The sequence below is a fragment of the Apium graveolens genome, chromosome 3 (genome assembly GCF_009905375.1).
Source record: "Apium graveolens cultivar Ventura chromosome 3, ASM990537v1, whole genome shotgun sequence".
NCBI classification, from domain to species: Eukaryota; Viridiplantae; Streptophyta; class Magnoliopsida; order Apiales; family Apiaceae; genus Apium; species Apium graveolens.
The window spans coordinates 71,604,037-71,622,886 of record NC_133649.1 but is presented as its reverse complement, the minus strand read 5'-3'; the positions used below and the strand labels follow the sequence as shown (position 1 = coordinate 71,622,886).

The 18,850-nt window shown below is 34.6% G+C and overlaps 1 protein-coding gene across 2 annotated transcripts; it reads right to left on the bottom strand.

Moving 5' to 3' along the window:
• Positions 1–3,499: 3,499 nt before the first annotated feature.
• Positions 3,500–17,859, bottom strand: LOC141712418 (phosphatidylinositol-3-phosphatase SAC1-like). 2 transcript variants are annotated; one of them, XM_074515348.1, is made up of 16 exons: positions 17,625–17,859; positions 17,319–17,523; positions 16,916–17,081; positions 15,113–15,335; positions 14,155–14,231; positions 13,631–13,818; positions 13,424–13,521; positions 12,042–12,175; positions 11,826–11,960; positions 9,196–9,580; positions 8,869–8,990; positions 8,643–8,756; positions 8,106–8,294; positions 6,399–6,590; positions 4,984–5,095; positions 3,500–3,908 (listed from the first exon to the last, which is right to left on the bottom strand). In XM_074515348.1, the coding sequence occupies exons 1-16, from the start codon at positions 17,736–17,738 to the stop codon at positions 3,660–3,662; spliced, it is 2,703 nt and encodes a 900-aa protein (XP_074371449.1). In that variant the 5' UTR covers positions 17,739–17,859; the 3' UTR covers positions 3,500–3,659. The 2 variants fall into 2 exon arrangements, with proteins under 2 accessions (XP_074371449.1, XP_074371450.1); XM_074515349.1 differs by lacking the exons at positions 16,916–17,081; positions 17,319–17,523; positions 17,625–17,859 and adding an exon at positions 15,428–15,564.
• Positions 17,860–18,850: the final 991 nt, after the last annotated feature.

The following is an 18,850-nucleotide window of genomic DNA, read 5'->3' as shown; positions in this document are numbered from 1 at the left end:
AGGAGATAGAGTTGGTTGGGGTACAGGGCTAGAGGAAACTATGGTGGACTATTTCAATACCATCTTTAAGGCATCGAGTACAGAATGGAGTGAGATTTTGAGCTGTATATCGACTAAGGTTTCTCAATTTCAAAATGAGATGATGTTGGCACCAATAGAAGAAGAGGAAGTAAAGCAGGCTTTGTTTCATATGCACCCTGATAAGTCTCCTGGCCCGGACGGCATGAGTCCGGGATTTTATCAGAAATTTTGGCCCATCGTTGGTAATGATATTGTGCAAATGGTGAGGAATTTTTTTGTGGATGGTGTTCTGTCGAGCAATTTGACCAGTACAAACATTGCCTTGGTTCCGAAGAGAAATGACCCACAGACTATGGCTGATCTACGTCCGATTTCGCTCTGTAACGTGGTGTATAAGATTATTTCAAAAGTTCTGGCCAATAGAGTGAAGTCTAGTCTTGATGGGATTATATCGAATACTCAAAGTGCGTTTATCCCTGGCCGTCTAATTTCAGACAACATAATGGTGGCTCATGAGATTATGCATTTTATGAGGAGAAAGACAACTGGAAAAGAGGGGTGGATGGCTTTGAAGTTAGATATGAGTAAGGCCTATGATCGCGTGGAGTGGGATTTTTTGAGAGCTGTTTTACTGAAGTTGGGTTTTGATCAAAAGTTGGTTGGTCTCTTTATGTCATGTGTTGTTTCAGCCAACTACCAAATAGCTCATGCAGGTCGAATTTTTGGTTCTATAATCCCTCAACGGGGTATAAGGCAAGGAGACCCGTTATCTTCATATTTGTTCCTGATTTGTATTGAAGGCTTTACTGCGTTGATTCAGGATTATGAACGGAGACAATTGATCAAGGGTATAAAGGTAGCTCGTACAGCCCCTTCTATTTCTCATATGTTTTTTGCTGATGATAGTTTCATTTTTTGTAAAGCAACGAGTAGAAGTGCTGAAAATGTATTGCAAATGCTAAGGATTTTTGAAAAGGCTTCAGGTCAGCAGATCAATGTGGTTAAGTCATCTGTTTTCTTCAGTAGAAATACAAATGGAGAGGTTAAAGAGAGTCTGCTCAATCAGTTGCAATTTCAGGAAGCAGGGGAAAACAGTCTCTACTTGGGTCTTCCGAGTTTGATGCACAGAAAGAAGACAGCCATGTTTGATTTTATTAAAAATAGATTGCAAGAGAAAGTTCAAGGGTGGGATAAGACGGTGTTATCGAAAGGGGGTAAAGAAATACTTTTGAAGACAGTGGCTCAGTCTATGCCCAATTATGCTATGAGCGTCTTCCTGCTGCCAATTGAATTATGTCATGACATTGAAAGAATTATGTGTAGATTCTGGTGGAGGGCTAGTAGTAGTAGGGAGAAGTCTATACATTGGATGAGTTGGGAGAAAATGAGTAGGAAGAAGAGTATAGGAGGTCTGGGGTTTCGGTGCATACGGGATTTTAATGTCGCATTGCTGGGAAAGCAGAGTTGGAGGTTAATCAATTATCCTCAGTTGTTGGTAAGTAGAGTATATAAATCACGGTATTATCCAGATGGATCATTCTTTAGTGCTAAACCAGGTGGTAATCCTAGTTATGTGTGGCGGAGTTTGGTGGAGACCCAAGCTCTTATGAAGGAAGGTTTAGTTTGCAAAGTTGGTCGAGGAGATAGTATTCTTGTTCTGAACGATCCTTGGTTGCCAGATACGCTTAATCCGTATGTCATTTCAAGTAGTGAAGCTTTGCAGAATGCCAGAGTTTCGAATCTGATGGATTTATCTACGAACCAATGGGATCAAGACCTTATAAAAGATGTGTTTGAGGAAAGAGATGCAAATTTAATCCTGTCTATTCCAATAGGTTCTGATGAGGCTGATTCATGGTATTGGAAATTCGAAAAAATGGGGGGCTATTCAGTGAAAAGTGCTTATGGGTTTATAAGAGACAGCAAGGAGAATAGTCATATTGATGATAATTTTGGTTTCTGGAGACGATTGTGGAACTTGAAGATCCCACCGAAAATTAAGCATTTTTTGTGGAGGGCAATAGTTGGCATTTTACCTACGAAGGATAACCTGGTGCGCAAAAGAGTGGTTGTGGATGTCTGGTGCCCAGTTTGTCAAAATAATGCAGAAACGATCATGCACGTTCTGATTAGCTGTTCTTTCTCAGAGGAGTGTTGGAATTACATGGGATTTCCATCTGTCACTGGTGAGTTTCTTTCGTTTTCAAATTGGTTTAAAGAAGTGCTGCAGAAAAGAAGAAAAACTGAGATCCAGTTAATTGCATTGGTCTGCTGGATGTTATGGAAGAATCGCAATGACCTAGTGTGGAACCAGCGCGGATTGAAGGCGAGTGAAGTAGTTGAATCAGCAAAATCTGTCCTTGATCAATGGAGGAGTGTTCAAGATAAGACTTTTGACATCTATTTGGGTTACATGACTCAAGACGATGGTCATGAACACTGGAAGTTACCACAGCAGAATAGAATCAAGGTAAACACTGATGCGGCTATCTTTGAAAGCTCGACCAGTTTTAGTTATGCGTTCGTGGCTAGGGACAATGCTGGACGGTTGATCGAGGCTAGATCGAGATGTACGCAGGGTAGAGTGGCTCCAGAGTTAGCAGAGGCTATTGGTATTAGAGAAGCATTAAGCTGGATAAAGGAATCAAATCAGTCAGGTGTGGAAGTAGAGTCCGATTGTCTGCAAGTAATTCAGGCAATTAGATCTTCAGTCGCGAGTTTCTCATACTTGGGGAGAGTGGTGGAGGAATGTCGTGCTTTGTTAGCTAGTTTAAAAGCAAGTAATGTGCTTATTCGTTTTGTGAAACGTTCAGCGAATAGAGTGTCTCACTATTTGGCGAGATATAGCTGTTCTGTAGCTGACCGTATTTGGAGATTCGGAGATGTCCATTCCGAATTTCAACATGTACTTTTGAGTGATTTGAAGTATTAATAAAATCATTCTTTTCTTGGCAAAAAAAAAAAACTTTAATTATTAACTGTTTTAATATTTTAGAATTCATCAATTCTCAATTTAAGTTTTAAAAATATTAAAAAACACATCATTGTCCAGTATTTTGGGTAAAAAAGTAAATAAAAATATTAAAAAAACAAAAAAAATTGTAAAACCAAACTTCAAATTTCGTTTTTCAAGAAAACAAATTTTGAATTTGCGGTTTCACCAATTAAAAAATAAAAAAATATATATATAACAAGATTCGAAGTCATTGTGTTTAGCCCATTAAACCAAGTTTGAAGCTCCGTTATGATTTATTCAACTTAACGAGAAAAAATTAACTCATGTTGAGTTTTACTTTTATAAAAAAAATAATGCAAACGGGAGGCGATTTCACGTTTTGAGGTTAAAATGAAAACTTTACCCAATTCTCTGTTTTGGAAGAAATTTGGGGACAATTTTTCGGAAAATGATATTGAGAGTCATTATTGCCCATACAGTAACATTTGGGGCCAACACAAAAAATGTACTTCTATCCGCTGCTATCCTTTGTAGTTTAGTTTGATTTGATAATTTGTAGGTCACATCAAAAAAGATGTACTTTGGTCATTCACCAAGTACACATAATACAGAGATACCAATATTCACAAAGGCTCCCCCTCCCTACTAGTTGCCTAAACCTGATAGCAGAAGAAAATGATCCTCAAACCCTAGGAATCGTGTCCTCTCCAATAAGCCATCTTGTCAACTGGCATGCGTCCCCGTACGAATCCTTGCATGACCCGGGGATAATTCCAAGGTCAGCACCAATTTTTTTGTACCCCTCAAGAGCTTCTTCCATTTCTTTTTCGACAGTTTTATCGTGCAAACCGTCATATGTGCCGGATTTAAGATAATCAGCATAGAGTTTCTCTTTCTCAGGATCATTCTGGAATGGTTCCATTGCAGGACCCTGCTTATTGAGACGCTTCGGTTAGATGAACTTGAAAAGACGTATTACTAAAGAGCAAATGTCCAGTATGATTTAGATAGAAGAACAGATTGTTTTATCAATTGCACAAAAAATATATATAGTGAGTCGTGACAACACTATAAGACTTTGATAAACCAAGTCATCCATAACTAGTTATCTCATTATGGCTACATACGCTATTAGTTCAAGCATGCTGGTTTGGACCAGAGGTATAGCAGATTATTGCAGATATGCAAGACAAGGTATTAATTTTTCAGGATCAATATTCCATTTCAATTTGTTTAAAATTGCTTAGGGTAATTACAAAACACTCAAACAAAGATGGGCATCTGAAAATGAATTTCACATTTTTTTCTCCTAGACAATCAAATATAGGCAATGAAGGGGCATACCCTATAATGAGACACTGGAGCTAGCACACCAAATACCAAAACACTTGTTTGCAGTTTGACATTCAACAATAATAACTACATTTAATTTAGAAGAAAAACACTTGTTTGCAGTTTCATAAGGTAAGAAAAAAAATCAAATAAAACGTAAATACCACTAGGCCATCTCCAACCAAATCTTCATCTTCAAATATTCACCATTTTTACTTCATATTACTATTCTCTCTCCAACCACTACTCTTAACATCTCTTCAAACATAATATAATAAAGGGCACACGTACAATGATACAAGAGTCGTATATAGTAAAGGACACATACAGATGAAATACGTAATATATATATATATATATATATATATATAAATGGAACATCTGTCATCGCTATATTTGTTACTTCATATGAATAGTATAACTCTATATTTGAAGATGAAGATGAAGTTACTTTCAAATATGAAGATGAAGTTGCCGCCTGTTGGAGATGTTTTCATGAGATTTTGACTTCAAATTTGAAAAAAGTGGTACTTTTAAAGTGACCATTGGAGATGCTCAACAAGCTTTATTATAGAGTTCTACATCCTTCGAGTTATTTCAATAGGATTGTGCATTCGGCACACCGTGTAAAAATAATTTTATAGTGGGAACTCAAGGAGACACTCTCATATTACCTGGCAAAGTTCAGCATAATGCTTGTAAATCTCACTGTTTTCATCTTGATCACCAAGTAATGTACCACCATACCAGCCGTTACCTTCATCCACTGAAGTCATAGAAATATATCTGCAGAAGGAAAAGTCTCAGCATAAGAAAGAGTTATCTGTAACATCATGTTTTTACAAATGTCTTGGTGCACTCGGAAACAATCTTGATAGAGCAGAATGTTTTTTTTCTTGATTGTCATAATACAAGAAGCCAATGACAACATTGAAAAGGTAAAATCTGTACGTCTAGGTTTTTATAATTCCGAGAACCTAATCTGTAAGCTCCCTATATCACAAACCATATGAACACTTTTGACCTTTACATGACAAAAAACAATTTGTAACATTTTTAGTTTTAAGTTGTCAAACAAAATTGATAAACGAGAATAAATGCAGAACATTATAACCAGACTGTGAAAGTCTTTGAAATATTTTTCCATATGAAAAAACATTCGGTGAATGTTGAATACATTTCTTTAATACTTAAGACGGCATTACAACTTTACAACTTTGTTAGTACAGCATATGAAATGGAATTGGATCCCCCTTAACATATTTTTCATCTTCGTTCTATTAAAGATACAAAGAAAACTGTCCAAAAACTGTAAACCATGGTTCAGTGATCGAAAGTTTAAATGTGTCCATCCGTTGCATCTACATAACTTTTCATACCATTCTTTTGAGTATACAGTTAAATATATATTGAGTGAATCCATTAGAAAGAGTGAAGCTACTCCTCAAAATTTTTAACTTAACCCCGCGAAAAATCCAATTTTATCAAAAATAAAGTTTATAAAATAAGATAGTTCAATACAAAATAATAATTAACAAAGTTTTTGGAAACTATATGTAATACCATCTTCTGAATAAGGTTCTTAAGTAGCTTTAAGATGAAGGTATTTGGCATTGGGATGTGTTTTGCAGTTTTTACATCATGCTGTTTCCAATGATTTCTCATCCTGCAGTTTTTACATCCTATATTTAAAAAGCACTTATTCCTAACCCAGTGCATAGGTACATATATATATACTTTATAGATAAGAAAACAATTATCAGATTATATGAATAAAATTCAAAATATGCACATACAAAAAGGGCCTACAAATCGCAAGAAGAGGAGATAGTATAACACATAAAAAGGCACCTTGACTAGGCCACTCAAGTGCCTACTAAATTCAACACAGAAATAACTCCAAGAGTATAAGGTCCACAAAGAAATAAAGATCTATCTCTGAGCAAAGCAACAAGACAATAAAAACTAGAGCACTACATTTTTGAGTTTCATTTTTCCGTTCATCTTCCCGGCATCACTATCAAGGCAAGGGATGGGAGAAAATATGTCTGAATTGACGGATACAGATATAGTCACTTTACAAACTTACCTTTGGAATACATCTTCTTCATTACTGTTGCCAATATAAGAAAGCCAATCCATGTCAAATAAGTGCTCGACTCTGTTATCATTCTGAGACCCCACGTTGGCACAAGCATCCGAAGCCACTTTGTGTGCTGAGCTCCTCTCCTCTAACTTTCTCTGACCAAAAAGCCAATTTGGGGTTTTAAGCTGAATTTCTCTGCAAGATACGGGGGAGAGATTTAATTCAGTAAAAAAACATGCTCCACAAACCAATGCACCTGCAAGAATCCATTTATCAAACGCAAGCAGTCATAAAGGAAAAAATATCTAAAATGTTCATGATGAACAGGCTGATATAATATCTTTAATTGGCATCTGAAGAAAATTTATTAACAGATCAACTCAGCAGTAACATTTTACACTGAGTTAGTTGGACGAACCGGAAAGTAATCACCTAACATTTATAACATGGATGAAAATAACAAAAGATAAACGGGCTTGTAGAAAATAATATATACTACTTCATGCAAGACATCACTCAGAATAATTTTCAAAAGTACTACAATTAGTACTCTTACAATTAACTTAAATGTGTTGTAACTTGGAAAAGTACTACAATATACAGATCATTGTTCGATTTTCCAAACTCTTCCACAAAAATCATTTTAAGCAATGTAGTTGGTTCTTTAACACAAGTCATATACTTGATGAATAAAATTTTCAAAATTTACAAATGTACCAAGGCATAACCAAGGCAAGTTCAGAAAATCTAAACCACATAGCTTACTAACTGAAGAATTGACTAGCATTGATACTAAATCATTCACTCATAAAGGGTAACTTGGAGGAATTTTCTGCATGTAAAGAATGAGATGATGATTAAAAAAGAGTACATCAGAAGCAAAATACAAGGGAAAACATTCAAATGCAAAGAGTAGAAGAAGAATGGAATACTCATCCATGGTCCATCCATACCCCGCTCTCCACTTGACACTTATCAATATATACTTGACACTTATCAATAATATTTATTGCATCTGAGATCAAGAAAGGGTGTTTGATTTAATAAGAAATGATGGTATCAGAGCTCGGTTTAGGGAGGGGACTCGGGTTTGTATTTCCTACCGCCATCTGTTTAATATAACCATTTATTTGTCTATACCCATCCATGATCCATCCATACCCCGCTCTCCACTTGACACTTATCAATATATACTCATCCATGATCCATCCATACCCCGCTCTCCACTTGACACTTATCAATATATACTTGACACTTATCAATAATATTTATTGCATCTGAGATCAAGAAAGGGTGTTTGATTTAATAAGAAATGATGGTATCAGAGCTCGGTTTAGGGAGGGGACTCGGGTTTGTATTTCCTACCGCCATCTGTTTAATATAACCATTTATTTGTCTATTTCATTCCGTCTGTTGTATGTTCAATCGTACGATTGAGAGGGAGTGTTAAATTATATTCTCCCCTTAAGGTGTTGGATGAGTTGGTTACTTGACATTGTTAAATAATATATGAGCCGTCTAAGGAAACTAATTAAAGAACAAAAGACAACTAACATCAGCATCAAGTGCTGCCTCAACCATACACAACAAAGATTGACAGTAAAACTAATATTAAGTTTATCCATACACGTATGGCCAATAATTAATGTAAAGCATTGGATTTAAAAAAAATATATATTAGATAACAAACAAGAGAAAGAGGAGAATTACGCTGCATCGGGTGCCATTCCACAACCTCCGGTTCTTTGAGTTGGTTCTGTCCAAAGCCTTACATTCTTTATTGAACTGCATGTTTGTTGTAACAATTTGTCGAATGATGTTAACTTTATCCGAGAAAAATCCTCTTTCCAAGCAGGAACAGGGGAAAGTGGAGAAATAGGCTTAGCATCTGAAAGAGGCCTGAAATCAAAGTTAAGGTAAAAGGTAAAAATCAATGAGATTGTTATCAAGTTTATAACTCCAAATGTGAGTCACCGCGTAATCAGATACGTAAGCAATTTGTATAATATTACTATATGTATTTACAATGTTAAAGCTACAAATACAAAACCTTATATTAGAGCAATTCCATCTGATATTTGCATTTAACAGTGAACTAAGAAGCGCACAATGTTTCCCAGAGCTATAGTACCAAATAATTTCCTATTGATCTAAAAGGCCACCAATTCAATCGCAAGTCGCAACTCTCTGATCAAGATATTGAAGGTAAAGACAAATTCAAGAACTAAAACAACTACTACTGTTTACCTCTTCTCTGGAATGATATCCTCCTCTCCAATCCCAGACACATGTAGGTAGTAATCACAATCAAGCTCCCAAAGAGCAGGTTTACCTTCTTGTGGTTGAAAATAGCCCAAAAATCTAAAACACAACCAATAAACCATACTAAAAAATTCATTCATTTTAAGACATGAATGCGGCTGATAAAGAGAATAAGTGAAGTTGTTAGAGGATGTAAGAAGTGGATGTTTACAAATTTATAGCATCTTGTTTTTCGCCATCAGTATAAGCATTGCTGTAATAACGTTTGATAGACTTTAAAAATTCCCTTGACTGTGTCGTTGCTTTCCACTTTCCCTGTCTCTCGGTAAACACCTGTAAAGCATAGTGTAATCAACAAGATAATTACCAAGGTAATTATAAAGAATAATCTCTTTATTATTTACAAGAAAAAAGGACCTTTTGCACAATTTAAATAATTGTGTTTAATAAGATACTAGTATTTAAGACATACAAAATTTAAGTTATTAATTCAAGTAGAATTGAAATAAATGTTCAAAAATATTTCTTTGGAACATACCGTATTGTGAGCTGCCGACCCACCATATTGGTGTGCTAGAGCATCCCCCATGCTCTGGTACATATCCATCAAAGCTGCAGCAATGCTACTATCAGCGTCCACTCTAGGTTCATCCGTCAAACCCATTGCTTGGAGCTGCCGGCCTAAAGCTGCTAGACCATAAGCATATTGGGCAACATTTGTACGATCCAAGCAATCGATACAATTAGTGCGCAGAACTCCACTCTGAAACCTTGGTGCTGCATTACTATGGTTAAAATTTGCAGGTCCTTGAAGTCCAACAGACTCTCCGTCTTGTGCTAAGGCTAAATTTAAAGTAATAATATTACTACCACTTCTCGCAAGATCACCAGAATTAGCTCGTAGATCTCTAAGAGAGGCATCCCTGCAATATAAAAATGATCGCAATAAGCTGACAACAGATGCTAATGTATGCCACTATTTGATACATGACAGTTTAAAGTGTCTAGTCTTGGTATCTAGTAGAAATAGTTTCGGTCAGGTGCATATGCATGTCTCCCCAAGTAATATTCTTGAATTCCCATTAAGCACTGGCACTACACTTTCTGCTTAAAAGACGGGGGAATGTAAGACTAATGTGGTTAACCTCTGACATTCTTCCAAAATATGTTTAAAGCACTTAAATTCCATCAGTGCTCCTATCTTACTTATTCGATATTATAGAAAACTGCTCGTGAAGGAGATATAACTGCTCTCGTTACAAGGTTCTCATGACCTTGTAATCTTAAATTACACACCATATAGCTTCAGCCTCATTTCTATAGCTTCCGACTATACTTACACACCATAGTGCTCCTATTCCTATCTCACTTGTGAAGTTCTCTTACATGATGTGGAAAATATTATAACTAAAGAAGCATCCCTGTCAAAGAGCCTGAGTTTGTTCAGGTATGGAACAACTCTGTCCACAACACTCCCCAATGTTTAAAGGCATAACATTCTCTACTACCAGAAAAATCCCATGTAATGACTACAGCACAAACAGCCCAGTTCCAGTCAGCACACCTCTTTACATATCCAAATTGCTGTATGAAACTGAGTAAAATCTATGAACAATCTAAAACAGAATGCCCCTACAGACCCAATATTCCAAGTTAACAAAGCCAAAATAGAATTTACTAGCAGGTTAATTTTTCTGCTAATGGCACACCAATTGACTGCCACAAAAAAATAATCATTCAAAGTTTTGTATCAAATTTCAAACTCTAACCCACCTCTATTCACTAGTTCGTCTCATCAACTCTTAGAGCAAGTCCAATGCTAAAGTTAAAATGACTATAGCTATTACTATAATTTGAGACCAAAAAGCATTTTGTGCTAAAATAGGACTTCAACTCCAATGCTAGTTCTATTTTACAACCAAATATTTCCAAACTTAGTGAAGTTTTGTCTCTCTCTCTCTCCTAAATTTCATTTAAAGCAAACCAACATACATTTTATTTATAGTTAGTTAATGATGTGGCAAGGATAGCTATAGCTATCTTTAGTCCTAAATATAGGACCAACTATTGATTTATGCATTTATAAGAACAAGTATAGCTATGCATTGTAGTAAATTTTTATTATTTTGGTCCTATTTTATAGCTATAAGACCAACTATAACTATGCATTGGAGTTGCTCTTACATCACCAAAACTTATCTACCAAAGAGCATCTCCATTTCTATGAGTCTCAATTCCCTGCTTAGCATAGTTTTGTAGTCCAACATGACAATTTAGACCAACTTATACCTTGACTTATTCCTGGGTTTTACACAGAGGATCTGAAATATCCAGTTATATCTGTGGTAGACCAACAATCTAACATGCTTCTGTTGTATCTCTAAATCATGCTTAGCATAGTCTTGTAGTTCAATACAACCATTTAACACCAACTAAAGTCATGATGTACTACTGAGTTTTGCACAGAAAACGTGAAATACATTGTTACATGTGTAGTCGAAAGATGCTCCTGATTACCTTTGGCCTTTGCATAATTTGATTCAATTATAGATAATGAAAAAGTCAAGCATGAGAAATAAAGCTGAACTTTAGTTGCTGCAGACAGCAAAAAAAACAAAAAAGGAGGATGAAAGTATATTTATAGGAGTCCTTTATTTTCGTGACTTGTGAGGGTCTGCAAAAGGAAACAAAGAAAGCTAACTAGTCTTTGCTGCCGGAGGAAGTATAATAGTACAGCAGTAGTATTATTTGATCTTTAGGTTAACTAAAAGTTAGACCAAACACTGGGAGAAAGACAATTAATACCCTAGGCGCTAGCAGGTACTAATTTCTATGTTACTGGGCCTTGGATGGAAGTGTCCAACATAGATATTTGTCTAAGTGTCAGACTTGGCAGCATTTTGTAGATTTTGCATGTTTTTGGCCTTGAGTGTAGGGTGTCCATACCCATGTCCAAGTTTCAGAGAAACATGAAATAACTCATTAGTATGGAAGTTAGCCAACTCCTCGTTTACACATTTGCCATTAACCTAGTTCATTTCAAATCCTAAAATCCAAACACTTGCACAAAAGGTAACTCCCGCATGCTTTAATTTAAGTATTTCATGATACCTATCTGCATATAAAGAGCTAAATAAGCTCAGTGATCAATTAGTAAAAGTGTAATACCTTGAAGTACAGGTACGACTGATCTGGATGGCTTTTCTTTTAACAACTGAAGGTTTTCCACTGTAGTAGAATCCAGTCAGGTCAAGTGCTTCACTTGCCACACCACCTAATACTGCCAAGACATTGGCAGACTTGCTAGAAATTGGAAGATAAAGATAGTGGTCAGTGCAAATGAAAAGAAGCTTTTACTGCATTATACACAACCATGGGTAATACCTCTTTGCAAACTTGTGAAAGTCCCAATGGATAAACTTCAGCTGATTTTCTTCTGGGAGTATCTGGTTTAGATATCCAACTGCATTTGCAAACTCACGCCTCAATATCATTTCTCGGGGTCTTTTTTCGACAGTCTACAATATAACTATATAACATCAGTAATGGAACTGGCCAATGAAAAAAACAATTATAGAGCATGAAAGTTACAACTCAAGTACATTGGATTTGGAGTTTTGGAATAAACACATTTGAACTAGTCCCAAAACCTCATAAAGATTTCAAAACAAACACATTATTGAATCCAGAATTATAGTTTTATAGAAAGTTGTTCACTTGTCTACATTTAATGAATGTACCTAGAAAACAAATTGTTGGTATTTGGAGACCAAACTGAATCATCTAATAAGTAATACCAGGACCTATATAACTTTCCATATATGTTATGTACCGAAAATTGATTTGGTTTGCACAGCTATTTGTAACTAGAGCCATAACGGGGAGCATGGAATTAAGAAATTACTTGTTAATAATTAATAATGTGTGTTTAAATATAATAAATTAGTCTTGACCTATAGCTACTTTAGTATATTATGAATAGTGGTTTCGTCTATTTAATAACGAAATGCAAAACTATTAGTAGTAGGTAACACATAAAATTAGCTTCCTTTCTAGGATTGTACTTGTTCACCAAGTTTTTAAGATCTCTATTTAAATATGGTAATCTACATTAATTTCGGAATTTTCAGAATTAAATTATATAAATTGATGAGTAATTAAGAATAAATCTGCGAACTAATTTAGGTCGTTGCCATTGACAATACTGTGGAGACAGGTCATTGTCCCTTGTCCTACATAAGGTCACAAGCATGATACAGAGGAATAAATTGCAAAGACACACAATAAGTGAGTCTCCAATTCTTTCAGTTGACAAATGAAATCAATTCAGCAATCACTAGCGGTTCACGACTTTCCCTCCAGTCTTCAAGATGACTATATAAAGCAGGAGGAGAAAAATATCCACAGACCATGATTTACTAAAACAAAGTAGACAATCCTATAAAAGAATTACAGAGTTGAATTTAAAAGGATTCTAGGTATGAACTTATGGGATGTTACTAGACTTTTAATTAATTGAATAGCACGAGAAGTTATTAATGGCCATAAATGGTGTGACTTAAAATTAACCAGCTATAATGTGCCAAACGATAAACAGCTAACTTAAAGAAATTATGAGCTTGCAGATGAAAAAATTCTTAAAAGACATGATTCTCAATAAAGAACATACAAATCATAAGTGAACATGCAACACTTGTGATAATGATACTTAATAGAATGTTTACATTGAGCATGACAACTTTTAAAGATTGAATACTATAACAAACCTTAATAAGATTCAGGACTATTATTGGGTTTCCATATCGCTCTTCCATGTCCTGGAAATGCAACTTTGTTGACTCATACGTGGGGTCATACCTTTGTACTGAGGTTGGAAAAAACACGCATGTCAAAATTTTACTCAAGAGGATAAGCAAAATTTCAAGCAATGCTAATCATGTAAAGTATAGTCTGAAAATAAAAAAGTTTCTTACAAATGATGTCAGGTTTAGGACTAAATCTTGAAGCCTCTTGCGACCAAAATAGGGGAATTGAACCCCTCATCTGTACAACAGAACTCATTCTTCCTTTGCATGAACCGACTTCTTCATCAATGATAATTTGTTCTGTTTCAACATCATTCGCAACCCTCCCCCTATCGTTTACTCCTCTTTTCAAAAAACTGCATCCACCAAAGAGAATATAGCAGCAAACTATTAACAAGTTATAACACCACAATAATTCTAAAGTTACAAGACAGGGTATATTTCTAAACATATAGTTACTTTGTAAGAGCTAGTTCTTATACTTGGAAGGTACAAGTCAACGATATGAAGTGCAGATTTCCTTCATATCTCTTGATTACAAGCAATAAGCTACACTAACATATTGGTCAAACGACCACCAGGTTGTGTGCCAGGAACTCTACCCAAACATTAGCAAGGACTAGACTTACAAACTGGAATCAGAATTCAAGTTTCTACACCTAAAAGTAAAAACACTTGGTAGTAGAGCATACCGTGTCCCTGCAAAATGCCGAGAGCGCCTTGAAACAAGTGTAACACTAAAGTCTCTCCCAAATACTGACAGCCTCGTCTGCATTTATGATAAAGCAAAGTATCAATTAAAGTCTGCTCCGCATCCTGGACTACTTCACATTTCCGCAAATATAAATGGAAAAAATATCATAATTTGATGCATATGATCAGCTGATAACAGTTTGGCAGTTCACTGGTAAAATGCTCCCAGTGGTTCAGGAAAACAACATGTATTTTTTTAGTGTGTTAGAGAGCATCTATGTTGCTCAAAAATGGTATGGAGTATTGAGCACAACATGGATTTAGGGTAAGAATCTATATTCTAAAATTAGGTGACACGAACTCGGTTCTTATAATGGATACTGGTACAGGACCATGTGCTAAAATATTATAAACAAGTATAGTGGATAAGATGTTGTAGCAAGTAAGCGAGATTTTGTAAAGGGTTTCACAAAATACAGTTGGTTTTTCACATAAATCTATACGATAGGATATACATATATAGTCCACCTCCTTAAAAAAAATTAGAGTCCTCAACCCTACCCTACACCGGCACATGTTTATTGGCTCATCCTGCTACAAGTAAACGGACACTTTTCAATGAACATGTGATGGCTCATCCTGCCTATCACATCATTGTGTTGATTGGCTTGACAATTTGTATAGTATATGGTGTCTTGATATAGTAACATCATATAAAGACAATACACCCTTTTCCGTCCATTTGAGACGTCTTGGTCTGTTCTGGTACGTTGGTCAAGAAAAACTAGTGTCAAAAACAGAAAACATTTGTTTCAGTAAGGAATACTGAATGGTTTCCAAAAATTTAAGATTAATTATCTAGTTCCAATGGGTAATGCATAACAAATAGCTAAAAAGATAGATAGTAATATATGAAGAAAGTGATAAACCAAGGACAAGCACTGAAATTTGAAATACCTGCTTAAAGTTCCCATGGACCAACGCAATTGTCCAGATTGTGTTATTGCATCTTGATCTAATTGCTTCAGATAGAAAGGCATTCCACACAAATATATTCTCATATGGCATCTTGTCATCTGATATTGACATCACATTCTTCTGCAAACTTTGCATAATTGGGTATGTGTAACTATAGAAGAAATCTTTAGTCAAGTCGACACTGGATAGAAGCTTCTTGTACCTGCAGAGATACAATTAGGATGAGCAAGAGAGCCAAAATTATAGTCAAAATTACCATGAATCAGAAGGTTTAAGGGGAAGTTATAATACTACCAAATATGTGTGTGTGAGTGAAGAGGGGGATCCATCAGTAGGACAAGAACATAATCACAAACCCAACAAAGTTGGTCCACAAATAAGCATTTAGCGTGAGACTGACTATGACGAAACGTGAAAATGGTGAAGGGCTAAACTGTGGAAACAGCTTTAAACTGCAGAATCAGTTTTAAACATTATTTTCAGCATTATATATTTACCACGGTAGCTATCAATTTCATTTAACAGTGATATCAACTTTATAGGTATGTCATGAACCAAGTAGTGGTCCTTTTAAAATTAGAATTATGCTAAAGGTTATGTACTGATTGGCTACAAATCAATTAATAATAGTGGACCCCCTGCATTCACATTAGTTCCACCAACAACATCATCCCAAATTGTCAAGTCAGCAATGACACGTCATTTGGGACCAAATTTTGGTACCCAATTTGGTACCTCTAGCACTAATCTTAAAATTAAATTTTTTCCTCTATCAATATTTTTTGAATATATTTACAAAATCTATTCAAAGTACACGAATCCTTCGGAAATTCATTAATTCTTTCTTAATTTGTCTACATTTATATTTCATATCTTAATTAAGACTGCAATTTTAAACTCCCTCTGTCCATACTATGCCACAACAATTGTAAATACGAACTAAATTTCCCTTTTACTACTAGTAAGGGCTGCTACAACCTTTTCAGCTTCCACACAACACACACACAAATATTATATATGTAATGTGTTATGTGTTACATAATTCACTAACCATTGAAATTCCGAAATTTCTCCTCAAATTAACAGTTTTTGACCACCATAAGGTAAAGTATTTATTATTCATGTTTATTTTGATCATTTATAAAGAATAGTAATTTGTTTTTATATTAAAAATTATTGGGTAAATTGTTCTATTAATGATGTGTGACCAATTCTAGTGAAGTGCACTGAGAAATGAAAGTTTTATATGAATTAAATTTCAGACAGATGATTGTGATACGGGCATCACATCTGTCTGTGTAACTGCTGGCCTTTAGCTAACTTCCATAGGGAAGTTGGACTCAGGAGCCGATGCATGACTACAAATAAAGTGTTGAGTGCACCAATTACAACTACGTGGAGATAGTCCATTTTCCTCATAAGCAATTAACAATCAGGATAAAGCATCATGCACTAGATTCCTTTACTGAGTAATCCTTTACAACATTGACTCGGAAAGCTAATTGCCATGCACATGATGGTGGAAGTTGGCATGTAATATTGTGAGCCATTTTCCATTTTTAAAAATCTTGTCCATCGTTGTCATTGAAAAAAGAATGTATATTTGCATCGCTAAGCAAAATTCCCTCTATATCTTTCCCAATATTTTATCAACCCTAATTATATAACAATCCTACATCAATTAGTTGTGACTTGTGAGTTATGACAAATGACAATAATCTTAAAAAGGCATGGACAAGTCAAACACAAATTATCCATAAAATAGCTCGAATTAATAATTACCTCAACTCAGTTTTCGAATGAGCAACTTCAGTTTGAACTGAAACATGGGGGATAGTAATGATTTGGCTTTCTTCTATACCATATACTTCATGACCGCATATGCATCCGATCTGCCGACGCTTAGTTACCAATATAAGATAATATGATTCTAAGAATTTAATACAACCTACACAAAAAAAAGTACTTGTTAAAAACTTATTTCTTATACACATTTCGAGAACCTTAAACAAGTTTGCGTCAAAAAGAATCTGTACATAAATTTAACCTAGCATTTAAGAGGCCTACAATTTTAAAACAATTAAACTCTATACATAAAGTGTCCGTACAGCAAGAACAAGCTTAAAATAAGAACTACAAAGTCGTAATTAGTGTAATTAAAACTCGTGATCACGAGGCACATTACCGGCAATGCCATAAGCCTTAGCAACAAGACTTAATCCACCAGTTGCGCGATTTCCCTCACCAATCCGTTGTAACAAACTCTTAACCTCCTGAGCCGCATAAACCACGGGATCTTCACTTATATTCAATTCCGACGTTTCCATTCGATCAATTTTTAGTACTCGGAAGAATTGCTTATTACGATCACTCCCAATCAAATAGAATCTCTACACAATTTAAACATAAACATATAATTAAGCTAAATAAAAACATCCGCAAATGAGGTAATTGAAATCAAACGAAAGATATATAAAGAAATGTTACTTACAGCTCGAGTTTCGTAGAGTTTGAATTTCTGGAGAGAATAGGAGTCAGGATGGAATTCGAGATCGTTAGCGGGGAGATTCGGCGGTTTCGAATTGGGATTCACAGGCTTCGCCATTGCAATTTCTAGGTTTCTGTTAATTTTCCGGTGTGACGGAAAAAATGGTGCGGTAGTGATGTGTTTCGCCGGAACTGTAATCTTATGTCTATTTACTATTTCCTTGTCTCTCTGTTTTTTGGGTAATTTGGGAAAATAATTTAGGTTATTTTACATAACATTTTTTCACTTAAATTTGGTTTTAATGAGTAATAAATAATTATTATTTATTTAATACATAGGAATATATGTGTCATTTAAATATGAATAAATAAATTTTCTTAAAAGTTATAATATATTTGTTTTTCAAGGCATGTTATATTTGTTCATAAGTTATTATATTTTTTCGTAGGATCGAAATAATAAATGAAATTTAATTGTTAAAATTTTGTAAATTTGAAGTTGTAAAACCAAACAATTATATATGTATAAATCAACCCAAACAATTATATATGCATAAATATATTAGCTTTTGTTGTTTAAATTTATAATCATGCGAAGTTTTGTAAAATTCAAGTTAGTTGAAGAAAAAGTGTTGAACAACAGAGTACTATTAAAAATCGTATAATTATAAATCTAATTAGTTGTTTATTTGTACGACATTAATTATTTTATGTAGATGATCGATTTTTTATCGTGATTGCTCTCATATGTCTTTATTGAGATTGTTAATTAATATTCATAAAATATTCATTTCAACTATTAATATTCATTTATTATTATATAATTAATAAAAATTAACTCATATAACCTTTTTTACCTTTATTAAAGCATAATTAACATGCAACTCATTATTATTCATTTCATCATAAAAATATACATACTTTATAAACAATTTTTTGAACGTAAAGTAGGAAATTTCATTCATTTACTGACTTTAACCTCATACACCACTAGAGTTGATTAGGAACATCACTGTTATTAGACGGATATGAATATGATGCCCTAAAAAATACATGAGCTACCATATAAGTAGACCGACTAATAAAATATAAATTAACTTGAAAACTTAAGAGCCTACAACACTCCTCGACTACCTTTTCAATGGTGAATTTGTCGTAACATAACTTTGAACATTATAAACAAAAAATTACTTTAAATAATTTAGATTTTAAGACTTACATAAAGATTCA

Coding starts and splice junctions, on each gene's coding strand:
- LOC141712418 (XM_074515348.1), bottom strand. CDS start 17,738: ATGGCGAAGCCTGTGAATCCCAATTCGAAACCGCCGAATCTCCCCGCT. Junction 14,232..15,112: donor TCCATGGGAACTTTAAGCAG/GTATTTCAAATT, acceptor TCATAAATGCAG/ACGAGGCTGTCAGTATTTGG. Junction 9,581..11,825: donor AGTCGTACCTGTACTTCAAG/GTATTACACTTT, acceptor TTTATATTGCAG/GGATGCCTCTCTTAGAGATC.